The sequence below is a fragment of the Bombus pascuorum genome, chromosome 15, assembly GCF_905332965.1.
Source record: "Bombus pascuorum chromosome 15, iyBomPasc1.1, whole genome shotgun sequence".
In the NCBI taxonomy this organism is placed as follows: domain Eukaryota; kingdom Metazoa; phylum Arthropoda; class Insecta; order Hymenoptera; family Apidae; genus Bombus; species Bombus pascuorum.
The window spans coordinates 4798640-4815254 of record NC_083502.1 but is presented as its reverse complement, the minus strand read 5'-3'; the positions used below and the strand labels follow the sequence as shown (position 1 = coordinate 4815254).

The 16615-nt window shown below is 35.9% G+C and overlaps 2 protein-coding genes across 11 annotated transcripts; one reads left to right on the top strand and one right to left on the bottom strand.

Annotated features, from left to right (window-relative positions):
- Positions 1 to 196: 196 nt before the first annotated feature.
- On the bottom strand, positions 197 to 2832 carry LOC132914471 (NADH dehydrogenase [ubiquinone] 1 alpha subcomplex subunit 10, mitochondrial). 2 transcript variants are annotated; one of them, XM_060973614.1, is made up of 6 exons: positions 2699 to 2832; positions 2301 to 2437; positions 2142 to 2214; positions 1258 to 1902; positions 790 to 1182; positions 197 to 709 (listed from the first exon to the last, which is right to left on the bottom strand). In XM_060973614.1, exons 3-6 carry the CDS (start codon positions 2208 to 2210, stop codon positions 563 to 565), a joined length of 1254 nt encoding a protein of 417 aa, XP_060829597.1. In that variant the 5' UTR covers positions 2211 to 2214; positions 2301 to 2437; positions 2699 to 2832; the 3' UTR covers positions 197 to 562. The 2 variants fall into 2 exon arrangements, with proteins under 2 accessions (XP_060829597.1, XP_060829598.1); XM_060973615.1 differs by lacking the exons at positions 2301 to 2437; positions 2699 to 2832 and having other exon boundaries at positions 2142 to 2294.
- Positions 2833 to 3054: 222 nt separating this feature from the next.
- LOC132914459 (activated Cdc42 kinase-like) lies at positions 3055 to 16379 on the top strand. 9 transcript variants are annotated; one of them, XM_060973586.1, is made up of 8 exons: positions 3055 to 3146; positions 3206 to 3897; positions 4197 to 4289; positions 4363 to 5949; positions 6040 to 6270; positions 6347 to 6483; positions 6807 to 7037; positions 7779 to 10287. In XM_060973586.1, the coding sequence occupies exons 3-8, from the start codon at positions 4211 to 4213 to the stop codon at positions 9942 to 9944; spliced, it is 4431 nt and encodes a 1476-aa protein (XP_060829569.1). In that variant the 5' UTR covers positions 3055 to 3146; positions 3206 to 3897; positions 4197 to 4210; the 3' UTR covers positions 9945 to 10287. The 9 variants fall into 9 exon arrangements, with proteins under 9 accessions (XP_060829569.1, XP_060829573.1, XP_060829572.1 ...); XM_060973590.1 differs by lacking the exons at positions 3206 to 3897; positions 7779 to 10287 and adding exons at positions 11139 to 11740; positions 11819 to 16379 and having other exon boundaries at positions 3059 to 3146; positions 6347 to 6468; XM_060973589.1 differs by lacking the exons at positions 3206 to 3897; positions 7779 to 10287 and adding exons at positions 11139 to 11740; positions 11819 to 16379 and having other exon boundaries at positions 3059 to 3146.
- Positions 16380 to 16615: the final 236 nt, after the last annotated feature.

The following is a 16615-nucleotide window of genomic DNA, read 5'->3' as shown; positions in this document are numbered from 1 at the left end:
GTTAATGACTTGTAAAATTAAATCGTTTTGTATTACTATAAAATGAAACAATAAGTTGTAATATTGCGAATATGAAACGACTTGACGAAGCGATAAAAAGTGAAGTACTATTTCATGCATTACTCGATAATTTTCATATATGAGTTGTACGAACTTTACAGATAATTAAAATTCTAATTTGTTTCTCTATATTTAAATATATATATATATATATATACATGTTATATGTACTTATAAATGAATATAATACGCAGGTATATATAGCTAAAGTGTATTTAATATAATGCGTGTACAAGTGTAAACAATTATATATATATATATTTATTTATTATTATAATTATATATATATATCTATGTAATTTTGAAAATATATTTATATTTTTAACACTTTAGTTTGCTTTTTTGTGGCAGAATCGAAATAATTTGAATTATTTCATTTTATTATTTAGAGAAACGAGACTATAGAATTATGTTTAATTTGACTACATTATGATAATAACTTTCTATTACGAGAACAATTTATTTTGTTCTAAATCATTACAAATTACTTTTAACGTAGCTATTAACAAGGTAATTTAAATAGATCGCAATTTATAAAGTCGCGGGGTGTGCGACGGCACATACTCATTTTGAAGTTTTTGTCCTTTATAATCCATGGAAGTTTATTACGTTTTGGATTACAGTTATGTGCATATTTTTCGGAATCGACCTGAAACATTACAACAAATTTTTATAATGTATATACAACTTAATAATTTAATGTAACCAAAGTTACATACTTATACTTACTTTACTAAGTAGGTTGTTTATAGCTTCCACTGCATCATTTGAAATGTACATTTCTAGAGCAATTTCCGATATTGTCATTTCCCCCAAGCAACAATACATATAATTCTTAGTATGATACATTTGTAATAAATCGATTATTTCACTAGTATCTTTAAATACCCAATCTTCAAATTTTTTCTTTTTAACTTCTTCTTCTAAATTTAAGATTTCTATGTCGTTAATTATATCCATATAATTGCTCTCTTTGTTCCAATCATACATTAATATCTCTGAGTGAGGGGATAGCCAATACAAGCATTTTTCTTTAGTCGCGATGCTTAAATCTGACAAAAATTTTTTTGTAAAGACCTTTGAATTTATTTCATCTTCGTTACCTCGTTTTTTAATTCTTTCCTGTAATATATTCAATCAATAGAGTAATATTAATCTTAGCTGACATAATTTTGTTGGAAATGAGACAAAACTTACTAGAACAGTTTCTGGGGTTGCATCCAAATATACGATTAAATGCGGTCTCAGCAAAAGATGGAATGAGTTTGTCCTCATCATTTCAAATTCATTCACAGCTCGTTTGCTAAGATACCCAGAATTATACATAGCATGCATATAAGCAGCTTCTGTGAAAATGGAACGATTAAGAACCACTCCCTGTCCAGTTGCTAAAATATGAAGTAGCGCGTTCATGTATTGATCGATTCTCATCATAAATATATTGTATTGGATTTGGGCTGTTCTCTGGTGACCAGGATCTCTTAGGAAATGTATCAGATCAATAATATGCCACTCTTCTTTCAATTGTGCATTTAGACTGCGCAAGTCAAATCCATCATAATTTACATATATTTCATCAAATACTGGTGGTGGCATATATAATAAACCAAATTCTTTTGCTATTTGTTCGCAAAGTTTATTTTTTCCTACCGCAGGAGGGCCCTCTACGATTATTAATTTGCTATTTTCATCATATCTGAGAGATGTTAGATCAAAAATCATATTTATATCATTGCATTGTTTTTTCCAATATGGAAATGGAGCTGGTTTAGGTGTATGGGCTTTATTTACCAATGTTTTCATAAATGCCACTTGTGTCACACTATTAAAATTCTTTGATGCCTATAAAAAATAATTATATGAATAAGTTTGGTAATGGAAAGTATTCAGGATAAAAAAGAACATTTTATAAAATTATTTAGTTATACATTATACATACAAATAGATAAACGATTTTGACAATATACAATTACTTTGATTACTAAATATCAAACATATTTGATGATACTGTATAATTATAATAATATATAATTTTTGTTATATGTTAATGTCTTTATTATAGTAATTCAGAAAGTACTAACCTTACATAATCGAGTTAAATATCTAATGGAATTGCCTTTAATGAAGGTAATACAGAACATTGATGTCATTGTACTGAAATAAATATTATCTCAGTCAAATTTTAATACAATTAATGACATGTAATGTAACAAAGTCTCTTCACATTATTAATTTCTTACCTTCTATGATAGTAAAGTACTATCAGAAAGTAGTTCTTTAACTTTGCTCAGTGGTACTCAATTCGTACATACTGTTATCATTATTGTAAAGTTATAGGTTTTTAATTGAAAAATGTGATGAAAACTATGGAATTATGCTAAAGAGCAGGTAAAAATTATATGTTATACTTTAATAATTGAGACAATTGAAATCATAAAATAATTAAATATAATTCCAAATGAAATGTCTTAGATTAAATGTACGTCAAGTGTTGTAAGTTAATGGCTTTACAGAATTATTATTTTGACAAATTAACTAAAAATAATATTAAAATAACATCTTACTGCATTCAGAAAAAGAGTACAAGTCAAAAAACAAAAAAGTAAATGTAAAGAAGATAGAAACACTTCGAATTTACCTCCTTGATTAAGTTGTTGGAGTTCTTGACAAGTGGCGCTAATATCGCAGCTACGCGATCTCGCAAACAAATAGAATGGTTTGCGAAGAAACTGAAGCGTCGAACCTTTTAATCACTAATTAATTAAGCCGGCAATAACCGCCATAAACATCCTTGTCCTCGAGTGATAACCATTTAAATTGATCCTCTTCTTTTAAAGAATCAAAATCTAGTGATAAAATTGTTTCGTGGAAGAGAAGCGACACATCTCTTGGGGATAAAAGATGTGAACTCGACGTGAAAATAGAGGTGTGATTTGCATGGCGGAGGGGAGAGTGAAAACGACGAAGAAAGAGATAAGTTTCCTGATTTTAGATCGGCGATCGGTCGAACGAAGTGTGGCAGACGCTTGCGTCTCATGACAAGGAGAGGAGCTCCGAGTGTACCGTGCTGCGTCATCGTAGAATGGGTGAGTGCCACGGTACGAGCTCAAAAGATACACTTATATAAATAATAATCTATTTGCAGCAACACACACAGGGCGTGTCTTCGACAGAAATGCAGCGATTCTTAATTTTGTTTCTTGTTCTTTTATGGGGCTTTGGTTCGATCGTGGTATACATATAGTAGTTACAAAAATTGGCACATACTCTTATTTTCCAATGAAGCGTTTTTATTATCAAGTTCCACATTTCATTTTTAAAGTATCAAATTTTTATAGTCATGTGAAAATACATATTATTTAATAAACTTGGATCTAATTAATTAGTAAATACTGTAAATAAATATTATAATGAATACAATGGTGTGCCAATACTTTTTATAGCAACTATGTATGAGAAATAACAAGACGATAAACACATTTTTCGAATCTGGCGTGGTGGAGGAACGCACGATGATTCGTGATATTCTCAACCAGTGCACCCGTAAAATTATGTTACACGATGCACACGGTACACACCGGGATTGTCGCGTGCCTGTAATTTCGTACTCTCTCCCCACTCTGATTCGCCTCTATTATTTTCTATTTTCCCCCATTCTGTGCGTTTCGAGCTTTGCTTCTGCATAGAAGCTTTGAGTTGCGCCCCGTGTTCTTTCAGTACTCGAAATAAATCTCATTTGTATAATATTACTGTGATATTACCGGTGAACGATCGTACACTTGTGCAATAATCACGCTGGAAAATGATAGTTCAGATTTGGTAATGTTCGGTGGCCGTGTATGTAAAATTTTTATTTCTACGTAGGAGACGTTTCTTTGTTTTGGGAGTTTCTCGAATGATTTCAGTGAGATAGTACATTTATTAGTGGATTGATTTATCGGTGAAAACTTGCTTCGACCTTTGGACTAGTATTAATAGAGTTCGATAGTAGCGGGGATTGGTGTTGTTCTTCTTTATGGCGGGTTAATTCAAAAGTTGAAAGTTGATGAATTTTCATGAACAAATAATTTTCATAAAAATGATTAATTATTAAAAACTATTTCATATTTACATGTATTCGTTTTATTTGTTTAAAGACACACAAGGAGGAATGTCCCGCAACACTGGACCTGGTTTGTATGAATTCCTTATGGAAGCAGAGCTCCAGCAATATTATCCTGGGATCCGAGGTCTGTATTTCTAGTTGGAGTTATTAAGCACATCAAAGAATCCAAAGTAGTAATTTGTTATATATTTATACAGGGGACTTAAAGGTACAGACAACTGCTCAATTGAAATATGTAACGGAGGAGGACTTGAATGCCATTGGAATGAGCAAACCAGAAATGCGTCGTTTAAAAAAGTATTTTCAGAAACACTTTCCACAAAACTATTTATCTAAATTCAAAAAGATGTTGTTACCAAAACGGGAAGAACCAACCACAGGTGCTTTAACTATGTTACCAGAAGAAAGGCAAGATAAACCACCGATTCGTGTTCCTAATAAGTACATGATACCAGCGGATGCGATCATCGTGAACAAAGAACTAGGGACTGGCGAGTTTGGAGTTGTTCAACAAGGCGTTTGGACAAACGACGGAGAAAGAATACAAGTAGCGATTAAATGTTTGTCACGGGAAAGAATGCAAAATAATCCGATTGAATTCTTGAAAGAAGCAGTCATAATGTATGCGATAGATCACGAGCATATCGTAAGATTGTATGGCGTAGTTTTGGATACAAATTCTTTGATGCTCGTCACGGAGTTAGCACCTCTAAGATCGTTACTAGAATGTCTAAAAGAACCTAGTTTACGTACCAGCTTCCCTGTTCTTTCGTTATGCGACTTTGCTGTGCAAATCGCAGATGGAATGCAATATTTAGAAGTTAAACGACTCATACACAGGGACCTTGCTGCCAGAAATATTCTAGTGTTCTCTAAGAATAAGGTCAAAATATCTGATTTCGGTTTGTCTCGAGCTTTAGGAGTTGGGAAAGACTATTATCAAACGAATTTCAACGTAAATTTGAAATTGCCAATAGCATGGTGTGCTCCAGAATGTATATCGTATTTAAAGTTCACTTCAGCGAGTGATGTATGGGCCTATGGAGTGACTTTATGGGAGATGTTCAGCTATGGTTTTCAACCATGGGCGGCGTTGACAGGTCATCAAATTTTAGAAGCGATAGATGATCCTAATTTTCAAAGATTAGAACAACCAGAGTGTTGCCCGAAGGAGTATTTTTCACTCATGCAACAGTGTTGGCAACACGAGCCATCCAAACGACCAAAGTTCTCTGAGCTGATTAATCTTTTGCCTGACTTGAAACCAGAACAGGTTCAAGCTGTTCAAGATAGTACAGAAACCAATCAACTTGTTTACAGGCAAGGAGATGTTATTACTGTTCTTGACAAAGGAAGTAGTAACACCTTGTGGAAAGGTGTTCTGAATAATGGAAAAACTGGCTTTTTCAATCCTGCTCATACAATAGCATATCTCGGATCTAATTTACCAAGTAACAAGCCAGGTGAATTCACACGTGGTGATGGAAAGAACGCCTTTTCTTCTCAGAGACGAAAGATCCGAACGGACATGATTTCCTCTCCGCAAGGTGATTTGAAACATACTGGCCATGTCGGACTGGATGGAGCTTATTTTGGTGATATTGGCTTCCTTGGTGGCAAATATCCACACTTACCACGACAAGTAGTGACACCATACAAACCACAAGAAGATGTAACGGATAATTCTAGTCAAACTTTGAACCAGGATACGAGAAGCGTGGAGACAAACAGAGAATTATTGAGGGATTATAGAAATGCACAACAGGATGTTTCAAATAAACATGGTATGTATATTTTTTTTACAATATTCCTTTATTAATATTTAAGTTAGTTAATGGAATTTTTAATATTATCGAACGTATTCCCTTTATTAGAAAGTTTGTGGTCAGATGTAAATTCCGAAATATGTCATGCTGCTAATTCAAGTAAACAGTCTGTTCCGTTAAATGTGGCTGGCAATAACGATACTCTCGGAGCGGATCATGAGTATCACGAGATCAGTGATGAAGAAAATCAAGACAGCCCTTTGAGATTCGATAAAACTTTGAATTTTGATTTCGGCCCAAGTTTGTTGGCCGAAATGGACCAAATGTTTAGATCACTAGGTAAATTCAGTAAGTTTGTATATCAAAGAATATAACTCAGAGCATTTTTTAGTAAATCAACTAATTTCATTTTTAGGATCTTCTCCTCCTCCACCACCTCCAGTTCATCCCTTATCAACTGAACATGAATCGAGCAACGTTCGAAACGAACTGAGGGAAATACAGGCGAAACAGAGCAATAAGAAGAAACAGGCCACCGTGAGTCCAATAAATGTACAGTAACTTTTTTGTCTCTTATTTATCATTATGCTTTTATGTATTATTAGTTGATCGTTTATTTTTTATCCATTATTTGCTGCTGTGTATCGTTAATATCTTTTTATATGTTATATGTATTATGTGCATGTCAAAGCATAGGACCCAAAATTTGTAGCATTCAAAAACAGAGTTAGCAAATATAAAAAAAAAAAAAAATAAAAAGACACATGCAGTAAATTTTTGTATGATAAAAATTAACGTGAAATGGGAAGAAAAGCAGAAATTTGTATATTATCCATTTACCAGAGATGGTAAACGTCTACTTCTTATATATTTAGGTGAAGCCTATCTCAGCTGCCGATCAGAAAACTCTCTACTCAGCCATTGCTATGGCACAGGAATTGACAGCACGTTCCATGACAGACCTTGAACATCCACCGGAGTCTCCCCGAACACCTGCCAGTCCTTCAAGACGCAGAAAGTTCTCTTTTAAGTTGCCACATCAACACAGTCCCAAACCAGACAGACGACACTTTTCAGAAGAAGCTGCCAGTATACCTGACATACAGGTATATTAAACATATTTTCGTTTGATCACCAATAACTTCTAAAAGGTACACGATTAACATAATCAGAACACGATTCTAATATTGCACTTGGAAAGAAAAAATACTAATTCAATTTTATTTTTTACTAAAACTAACAAGCAGCCATACAAGAACAATTCAATCTTACAGACATCAATTATTCATTCCAACACGAACATAAATGATAATTCATACATTTTAAAGTACAAAACTTCTTTATTCGACGAGAGGGTTCTTTGTGACATGTTTTCGATCCATTTTTGTTGAAACTGTTATGGAACAGAGTTAATTCCTGATGCCACACGAAAGAGTAGGTATATCGTAATCGTATCTGTTCTTCATATTCTGACCTGAGTTACTTGATTGTATGTACATTAAGTTGATAAAATGCTTGTTAATTTACAAGAAAGACTAATCTCGACTTTCCTCTGATCCTTTCCTGTCTGTTTATTTTTTGTTTGTTTTTGAATTTTTCAATTATTTATTACTGGTTATTTCTTATTTTTTCGTTCTATTGTCATTGCATCGCCATATTTAAATATTCATTTACTTTTTCAATCAATTACATGCAATCATTGGAAACTTGAACTCTTGGTACAATACTTGCTTTGCCTGTTTTAATCGTGGCATTCCCGCATGATTATATTTCGTCACCGCTTATTATTTATTATTTTCTCAAATGAATCGCATGATTGTTTGGGAACTATCAATGTCTACATAAAGTGGTTGTGTTCAAGTTTGCAATCACTTTCATCCACTGTATCTAGCATAGAATCACTTGGTGCACCATCGACCTTGAAATTACCATTATGGGACAAAGCATCCGCTGAATTCTGCTTCGCAAAATCTAGGGAACTTCTAACTAAACCAACTGCGTGGACTTCCTATATGGACATAGAATTTGACGCACATATTCTTGACAATGCAGCTACGAAACAGAATTTGGTGAAGTCGACGGAATTTCTGGAGAATGGTAACAAGAAAGGCAACTTCAATTGCGATAGCATATCGGACATAAATGGGAAATTAAACGCTCTCCAACAAAGTAGAAAGGTATCCTCTCTTAGCATAGAAAATTCGAACTTCGATTTTCCTCGAGAGCAAAAAAGAGTATCCACTAGCTATGTGGATCGTTATTTCGAACAGCCAAAGTATTTCGACGACGACAGTGCTCTCACATGTCCTAGTGAGAAAGTATTATATTTTGGCGAGGATAAATATGATAAGATAAATAATTTGGAACAGCCAAACAAATCAGTGTGCTATTCGAACATTCAGGAACAAGGTCCCATGGCTGTGAATAAACATAATCAGCAAGTGGCAGGCAAATTTTCTAATTGCGATCAGTCATTGAAAGATAACGTGACAAGTTTTGAAGCACAATGCGAAGAAAGTACCAGCTTCGACTTAATGAAGGAGAAATCCTCGAATTTCGTCGATTTTGGACGTAGCAAGCCTATTAAGTTCGATTCACCTAGGGATAAAATGACTATCATGGATTTGGGTACAAGGCCGAAGATTTCTAGTTCTTTCAGTGATTCTTCCAAGATGAACATACCCGAATTTCCTAAGAAGATTGACATATCAAAGTCAAGAGGTGGAAAAGTGCCATTCGTACCTAGAAACCCGAGTCAAGAGGGCAAAAGCATCATTTATGGATCTACAGATAGTATAAAGACTAATTTGAAAGTGGGAGGTGGATCAGAAAGTCCGAGAGCAAATGCGGAAGCTATGAGAATCAATATCCAAAGTTTCCGCAAGATAGAACAGGATCAAAATGGTCACGATGCTTTTCCTTTTGTAATATCCAACAATCCATTGTTTATTGCAGAGTCTGAGAAAAAAGAATCCCCCGTTTACAGCAGCTCAGAGAGCCTGCGTGTCAATTTCCAGCGACTTAGAAGAAAATCAGACGCGGAGGCGAATAATCAAGTGGAACTGAGCAGCAAACTTTTGGCAGAGAAGTATCAGAAAGAAGTGTCAGGTTTGGAGAGCGTGAAAAATTATCTAGATTCGAAGAAAGGTCAGGGATTGAACCTGGGTCTAGGTAAACTGACTCAAAATATGATTCAATTAGGCAAGAACATTGCGCAAAATTCCAGAAATATAGAAACTACTACGTCAAAATCGTTAGTCACCAGTGTAAGGAATTTTGACATATCTGGCCAAACTCAGACGCCTCTGAGAAGCTTAAATATTCCTATACAAAAGCCTAAACACTTAGATTTGAATATTCCTCTTCAGTGTCAATCACAGATCAGCATGAAACTGAATCTGACTTCGCAGAAAGCAAATCCTCCTCCACCTAGTCCCAATTTGCATCAGCATATTCTGGAGCCACCGAAACTCTATCAGAATGACAATACGAGGAAGGAATTACCCAAGACTGATACACTTTTGGAAAAGATGTCTACAGTTACTAACATATATAGGCACAGAACGTCTTCACTGTCTGAGAACAGGAAGCCACCTATTAAAAATATAAGGAGATCCTTTCATCCTACCAATGATTCTAGCGAGGATTCAGATTCTATTTCTCACTCAGAAACAGACATACGGAGCCGTTTGCGTTGTAAGCGCCGCCATAAGAAGCTTCCACATAACCTGCGATTGAATTTCAAGAATAAAAGCCATTTTTTGCATCCAGAGACTGCCAGGGGATTCTCGTCGATAGAACTTTGCGGAAAATCACCGCCTCCATCGACGAGCTTTTTGAATTCACTATCACCACCTTTCTCTTCAAGAAATAACCTGCTTTCTTGGCCAGAAAGTGCTCCCAGTTCGAGTCTGACATTCACTAGCAACTCTGATCTGGATTCTGATACTAGCTCAGAGTATCCGGAGTTTACGAACGACCTACTGACCTTTCCGCCATCCCCTGCCCCATAAACATCTAAGATCCTGATTTATAATGCTTTTCATTTGATCTTGGAACCTGATATCCGTAATATGTCATCATTGATGTGCCAAGTGCATGTTCTTGGCAGAAATGTATGGGATGATACCAGAGTTGGGCAGAACCATCTTTGTTTCCTTTTAGATTAACCTTCATTGAATGTTCATGTTATCTGATTAACTGACTGATGTACAGGGTGAATCCTCTTGTCAGTTTACTCAAAAGTAGTGTAACAATAATACTGTTAGATTGTCAACACTGCTTTCGAGTTAACTAGCGAGATGATCACACTACAGTAGGAATTGCTGATGTTAAAAAAACTTTAAAAGATTTCAGTCTTGAAGAAACCCCCATGTGAGTGTCTTTTCTAATATAAAATAGCTTTCATAAGGAGTTTTCTATATACATATGATCCCAAATAATGAAGATATAATCCTTCGTAAGTGGTACATTAATGAAATGGTTGCTGTTTTTTTATTCAGGATGTTTGTTATAGTCATCAATGAAATGAACATTGTTCCATGATAATGAATGGCGAAAATATTGAATGAAATGACATTCTAGGATCTTGGAGATCACGTGTATCACGTTGATTGAAAAACAGTACCCAACTCTGGACAATATACAGTGTACTTAAACGAAGAACTGTCCTGAGGCAGTTCGTGTCACATACGCTTAGCATGCTTGCATGTTACATAGTAATTAATTGAATAATAATATCTAGTCGATAATACGTTTGGATGCATTTACACGTTTATACTATTTGTACTTGGAGGGAAACTGGAATGGAAATATGTTAATCATGGAATCACACAAGCAAGTCTTCAACTCCGATATTCTGCCCACATACACAAGGAAACATACTGCATCTGTTCCGTTTAGAGTAGCATCTCCAGTCGGCCTATATCAAATGTATTTTATCCTAGTCCTTTCCTTGGCATTTGCACCGTAAGACACCAAGTGTGTGTTCCTCATTGTTCCCACATGCTTGCGAGTTCCTTTCATTTGGAGAGGACCCAGGTTCATGTACACGCTCTACGAGGACATTTTTTCACGTTTCAACTCATAGTCACTCTCTTTCTGTATTTGTCTCTTTCTCTGTCAGTCTCTTTCCCTTTATTTGTTATTTTCGTTCTTTAATTTTTGTTCTTCTTTCCCGAATCTATCCCTTCCCACGACTTGTTTAGGCTACATTGTCGGACGAGGCCAAGGAAGTGTACAACAGCCTCGTGGAGACGCCCAGCATAGAGACCTCCCCGGACACGAACCCTCTGCGCATGTTGCGCTCTGGATTGCCCGTTGTTAGGCCTAGGATTCGTGGGAACAAGCACGCCACGCTAGGCTATCCCGTGTCCCATCAGGATGACTTGGCTACCGACCATTTCCACTTCGACGCCTATCACAGCGGTTCCAAAACACTGCCAAAAATCAGGGCACCGCCACCACCACACGCGCCACCGCCTCTACCTCAATCGCGCCATTTAGAAAGACATCACTCAGCCCAGGAAATAGAGAACAACCAAAACCAGAGCAACGTGGACGAGAATCCTATACCGTTACCACCTAGAGACAGGTCCAAGACGCTGCAACCAAAATCTAGTTTACCTAGGCATCAGAGGAAACATCCTCTAATTATACCAGGTGGTGGTGTAACTAGAACCTTGGCCAAGATGGCAGTCACCACGCCGCCCATCGAGGACCAGGTGGATGGAAGTTTGCAGAGTACGAGTTCTTCTATAGCCAGCAGCTCATTACAAGAGGGCTATTCGTCAGAGAATTCAGCTAATAGGTTAGGATTCCATTTCCTATATTTTAGGTAAAATTATATTAAGGCTATTTCCAGTACTACTTAGATCTCTACTTTCAGTCCAGAAGAATTCGAACAACGTATAGACTCCGAATTAGCTGCGTTGGATTCGTTGCCAGCAGATGAAAATAGATTACACCGTTTCAGTGTCATCTCTGAGGATCTGCTCGAGTTCTCCGATAATCTGATCGATTGCGATACGCCAGATTATCGACAGAACATGCAAGAAAACAGCGACATACAATCGACAGACTCTTCCACTGAACGACTTCAGAGAAAGGTTAGCATCGAATCAAAAACTTCAGTCAGAAGTTCTACTTCGAAGTACGTTCAAGAAAACGAGGCAGGTGAAGCAAGTAGAAATTCCACTCCATCAGATTTAAACAAATCCGAAGATTCAATGGTCTCTGGGAAAAGTGACCTCCTCATTTCTAACAAACTCCAAACATCCAAAAGGACGCCATTAGTTCAGAGGCCCTCAAATTATATGATGCAGTTCGATTATGGGGAATATTCAGAGAATAATTCACAATCACGATGTAATATGGGCAAACTACAATCAGAGATGTCGAAAGAATCCTCCATTACTGATTCGAATGATAGTTTTCATTCTGCGGGTCTAACAGGCACTTACAATAGGTTATCTAATGAGAAGCTGCCAGGACACACGAGTGATCTGTCGCGACAGTCCGATCATGTTTCATGCGAAGATCTATTGGAGTTCGCCTGTGACGGACCAAACGCGAGGAGAACCCGTGGACCTCGAAATGGAGAACAGTCTGACGAGGTTAGGATCATGATGAAGGTGCTGCATGAACAGTCCACTCCAGAATCATGCATAGCCGCGTTAAACGTTACTGATTGGGATGTGCTAGCAGCAATTAAACTGGAACGTCTTCAGGGGTTGCTGAAAAAGGAGAACAACTTTGTTGGGCTGGAGGATTGCAAGGTTATGTTAAATCAATGTGGTGGTGACGTCGTAAAGGCAGCCGCGTTATTGAGAAGCACCGATGACACTGCTGCGGTTTAGTCGATATTTTTCTGGTAATTGGAAGGTTTATTTGAGATTAATGATAATCTGACATGTAAGTGTTTTTGTGGAACACGCTTGATGGGGTTAGGTTAGGGTAGCATTTTCAAAGTTAAAATGTTTTTCCGTTTTATACCCGCGCGAATTCATGCGACGTTTATTTATTATTTTAGAGTTAGTTAGAGTGAGATTATAGTGTTCGAATATATCGTTGTGTGTTGCCTGGGACAAGATAGGCATTTTGATAGAGCTTTTGCAGAGGAATGGCATACAATTGTCCACCAGAAATGAAGTCAGCTAGTTATTTTTATTTTCATGCGTATTAGAAAGAATGTTCAAAATAAAGCAAATTGTAATTATTTTCTCTGGTAACTTAATGTCATACAGGGTGAGTTGTTATAGGTTAGGATATTAAATCTAGAGAACTGTCCATCTGAATACTTATTAAAATTCCACGCGAAATAATTATATTTGCTTTGGACATTATAGCATCTTCCAAATTAAGTATTTTCTTTCTGGTGGGTCAACCTGTACGGAGTAATAGCTTTTTTTATTTAATTAGTTAGCGAGATAGAGATAAATAGCGTTTCTTCCTCTTCTTCGTCTAATATGAACGTAATGTGATAATTTGCACAATAAACGTATCGCTCTGATCAGGTTTTTGTGATCGGACAAATTGTACGTAATAGAAGCATAACTGAATACATATATGTGTGCATATACAATTTTGCATTTTCAGTTAGGCAAATATTAAGAGAAAGTATTACGAAACCTATGACTGAGCAGTAAATTAATCCTTGTACCGCGTGTTGCGCCGATCAAAAATTCTATAAATTATCTTATCTTTCGTTAGTTATATCTTTTCTGTTATTTAAAAAGATTACGCATAAAGAATCGCATATTTTATACAGAACAATCATTTGGTATCATAAAATGTCATCTTGCGAGACCTAACCTACAAATCAAACAATTCATTAATTTTTTTCATTACTTTTCAATCTTCAAAACATAAGAAGGTATAAAAAGGGGAAAAAGATGTTTTACTGCTAGAAACGATATTCGATTCCAAAGATAATATTTGCACGGTATTATTATTTGGGTATCATGCGCACCGTAGATTAGTGTTCGATCGTATTCATCGTACATCGAGTTTCTGTAACCGAGTCACCCCGAATGAAAAGAGACACCCACGTTTTTACGGTGGTGATTAGCAAACTATTTTATTCTGTATTAAGCGCGAGTTTGTATCCGATAAGTGGTAGATATTAAAACATGTCGTGTGTGCGTAATTAACGCTGAAAATCAGCACAAATGGGAGAGAGAATGAGAGTGAAAGAGACATGAGAGAGAACTGCTTGTTATGATATTTTTATTATGATTCAATGTCCAAAATCCTGGATCGAGAATTTTCTTTGCAGAATATTTTGTAGCTCGTACAGGGGAGGGGGGAATTTTTATATTTTGACCCGGTAGTAGGGTACGATAAGCACCAAATATTATGTATGGAATCTTTGTGTTCAGTAAGATTGATTTTTATATTTTGCTAAGCAAAGCTTTCGCGTTAACCTTGTTAAGTTATAAGAGATATGTAATTCGATTCGACTGGGCCAAGGGGGGCATAAAAGAGGAAATTGTTAATAAGCGTGCATAAAAAAACGAATAAAATTCATGACACGTTTGATTAACAATCTCAACGGCGGAGATTTTTCTATTACTGTTTTCGACTCACTAAGTGTCTCAGGTAAAACAAATTTCGTTTTTCTCTTGTGTAGTATCTCCAAGATCGTACAAATCGTAGTTCCAATTTCTATAGTGGTCTCTAGCTAAACTTTGGATTGCACGATCTTCGAGATACAGGGTATGTTTGAAAATGTTCAGCAATTTGGTAAATCGAACAACATATCCGGAATAGAACTCGTTTGAATTAGAGAAAAATTGCATACTGTTTGATTGACAGATATTTTTCCATCTTTTTTGTACGAGAGCCTTTTCTACAGACACTTCCTTTAGTCAATCTTGCTATAATTGAAACGAGTTCGAAGAACAAATTTGCTCATTGTAATTTCGCGTAGCTGACTAGTACCACACGTGTCTGTAATGTTTTATTACGAGAAGAATGTTAAACAAAAAGAAAAAAAAAAAAATGAAGGGACGATGTTAGAATTGGTTATGAGCGATTGGAAATCCTTGCCGACCGTGTTTTGGTATCCCTCAACGAAGCCAAATAGGAGCTTATGGAAATCGCCTAAGTAATGTTACTTAGCCTCTTTTTGTATTAATATTGAACAATAAGGTTTTCGGTTCCTGAATAAAAATACACGTATCGTGTATTTTTTTATGCTGAATCCATATTATATCCATCGTGTGTTGGCTTTAAGACACGAATTAGGGGCTAGAGGACTGAGAAAATCAAAGTATCAGGGCATTAAGATTGCAAAGCTATTAAAAAATAAAGCTACACTGTTCAAGATGATCAGAAAATTCTTAAACTACAGATCAGTATGAACTATTAAAACCTACAATAGTGTATTACCTTAAATAAGTTAGTTGACCTGTGTAGTATTGGAAGTTGATTAATAAGTGATCTTCCATTTATGTTATTTAATTAAACTCCCTAAATAAAAATAAATAGTAGTCAAGACAGAAATTCCTCTGATTATCTTGAATAAGGTAACCAAGAAACAAGATGAAGGAAGGCCTCTTTGTTTCTTGAGCTTCACGTGATGGAGGCGAAGACCTAGAAACAGATAAAGTTCAGTATAAAAAGATCAATTATTTTTGCGCAGGAACCACAATATGGGGATAACTATTGGATTGGCAACTAAATGATTGCGGATTTCGTCATTACCACCTAATGACAAAATCCGCAATCACTTAGTTGCCAACCCAATAGAATCAATCAGTTAATAAAAGGTAATGCATCTGTATCAGTTTTATCTGAGCCAGCGTACTTACTCGATTCTCAGTGTGAGAGACTCGCGTGGTACTTTAACGCGTTGACTGACACGGGGATCATCGGTAACACAGGTTACTAAATTTTTTAGAGCGATTAAGATAAAATAAATTTTATGGATCGACACATTTTCAACATTGTCAGAAGAAGAGTGCACAAATGCAATATAATATTTTACAAAAATTCAATGTTATGGTGTAGTATGTTGCAATTTACTATTATACTCAGGATAGAATATAGGAAATTTACGTAGCAGTCAACGTATTAAGGATCCCCGACAGCAGAGCTTTTGTAGGATCTTCTTGAATTAGGTGCACGAACGTTTTACGTAAGATCGTTTGCAGCCGATAAGATCTCTACGCGCTAACGAGCACGTTTCCTTTGTGCGGATGAATCCGACGACCTCGGGGATAGTAATCAAAAAATAAAGCCCGCCAAATCTCACGAGGGGAGAATCGACGCCTCTTGCGGCAATAGGAGTAAGTTGATCCTAATAATCCGTTTTTTTATACACGATCTTACTACGATAAGGTAACATACGTTTGTACGTCTCTGTATGGATTATTATCGCGCGGAAACACGAGGACGTTTTATATCGACTGTATTTGCGATAATATATACACATTCATAAATGAAAAGGCCCCATCCTTATTTATTACATTTTCCATTTTTCTGAAAGTTTTTAGAAAATATATAATTACATAATTACGATCATAACTATCGAGATATCTCGTATGCCACATTTTCAAAAATTTTTCCATACCTTTTGAAAAAATGTGTGCGAATTTTTTGATATAAATGGAATATTCAAAAATATATTTTAATTCGATATGATATAGGATGTTTAGAAATTTTTTAATCAAAAGTATTTTAA